A 1,689-nucleotide genomic window follows, 5' to 3' on the forward strand; every position below is an offset into this window, starting at 1 on the left:
ACAGAATTTTATAATTTGTTAGTTCCTTCGAATTTTGAAACGTATCGAAAGTATCTAAAATTTTGAAAATTTAGGTAGTTATGTGAAACATACATTTATGTTTTATTCTGAACGCCTACTGTATATTTTCTTAGATTATAGTTTATAAATGCGGTTTCTTTTCAATAACGAATTTGTGTGTGTATTTTAGTAAAAATGTCTGGGTGGGTTAAAAAATGCAATTTCCTGGTTACTTTGGTAAAATAATTATCAGCCCACAGGTGTTTGCAGGATAGTCAATGCCGAAAGGCTTCTTGTGGCTACAGCTGCGGTTCAAGACGCCCACAGGTCCTCGTCGATCTGGGTAAAATGACCCCTAGTTCGCTGTGGCTATGCGTCCGTAAGTGCCTGGGAGTGTCTCGGAGTGGGACCTAGCACTGCTGTCCCCTAAGGTGTCCGAGGGTGCCCGAGGAGAGGCTGGCCTGCCCCGAGGCTCACAGCTAGGCGGGCATCCGGCTCTCACAGCTACGTGTCGAGCCGGGGCCTGAGTCAGTGGCCAGACGTGGGAACGGCCGGCAGAAACGTGCACATACAGGCCATGCCAGGCGCATCACACCGTTCTTTCTATTTCTGCTTACATTTTGAAATTTTCCAGAATAAAAAAGTATTCCAAAATACCAATCAATAGGCAAAGGCGGAAGATGCCCGCTTCCCTAGGGGCCCTCCCCGATGGCACACGGAGGGGCGCCAGGCGGGGGCCTCGAGACAGGGGCACAGGGGGCAGGGCCCTGGGCTCATGCCGCTGGCACGGGCCCGCCCCCCCACCGGCAGGCTGCTCTCAGGACCAGGCTCCTCCGAGATGAAGCCCCGCCCCGAAGGAGCGCTCTCTGCCCGCGGCGGTCCACGGTCCGCGGTCCCCGCTCCCCCAGCGAGTGTCCTTCTCCCCACATGTGCACGGAGCAGTGTCCCCGCCTCCCCCAGAAACAGCCCACACCGCTGTGCACGAGGATGCGTGTAATCCAGCTTCATCGGATCAATGCCACTCACATCCATGCGTCCTTCGGAACGAGTCTCCCTAAGTCACGAGCTCGACTCCCCCCCGGGGAGGATAAACGCCGAGGTCCACACGTGCACACACATCCCATACATCGCACTCTGTGCTTAGTCTTAACGATCGAGTCGATGCCATGATGAAACACATGACGCCAAGCCAGGCCTGCAAAACGTTAAAAATTCTCCTTCGCAGCAATGGACCTGAAAGATGGACCTTAACTACGGAAACTGGAACGATACAGCCCTATTTTTAAATTTTTTAAACATCGCTCTGACTTTGATTTCACTTCTGTTTACCAGGGAGAGGACGGCCCACACCCTCTGCAGAAACGCGTCCTCCGGCCCTACCTTGGTAAACGGCTTTGAATCCCGGGGACGCGATGCTGTCGTCGGACTGCAGATGCAGCCACATCTGGTTGCTCATGCTCACGATGAGGTCGGGGACACTGGAGCCGGTGAGTCTGCACAGGAGGGAAACGTCACAGCGTTACTTAAGGCACTGGCTATTGCCACTTTTACCTGCAAGGGGCCGGGGTCGGGCGGGTGTCCTGCTACTTAAACAAGCCATATATACATATAGCAAGACCCTCCTTCAGAGCATCAATAGCCATGTGTAATTTACATTCCTGTTTAAACCTCAGTAATACTTGTGTTTTA

The 1,689-nt window shown here is 52.6% G+C and overlaps 1 protein-coding gene across 1 annotated transcript in view; it reads right to left on the reverse strand.

Annotated features, from left to right (window-relative positions):
- Nucleotides 1-1,380: 1,380 nt before the first annotated feature.
- The window catches only part of LOC111733914 (CUB and sushi domain-containing protein 1-like), a gene marked incomplete at its 3' end in the record, with an annotated part of 68,758 nt that continues 68,449 nt past the window's right edge, over nucleotides 1,381-1,689 (reverse strand). Inside the window, exon 5 of the mRNA XM_023526068.1 lies at nucleotides 1,381-1,493. Within this exon, the coding sequence (XP_023381836.1) occupies nucleotides 1,381-1,493 (113 nt within the window). The remainder of the gene's footprint in view (nucleotides 1,494-1,689) is intronic.

This window comes from Pteropus vampyrus, unplaced genomic scaffold (assembly GCF_000151845.1).
Source record: "Pteropus vampyrus isolate Shadow unplaced genomic scaffold, Pvam_2.0 Scaffold683, whole genome shotgun sequence".
Lineage (NCBI taxonomy): Eukaryota > Metazoa > Chordata > Mammalia > Chiroptera > Pteropodidae > Pteropus > Pteropus vampyrus.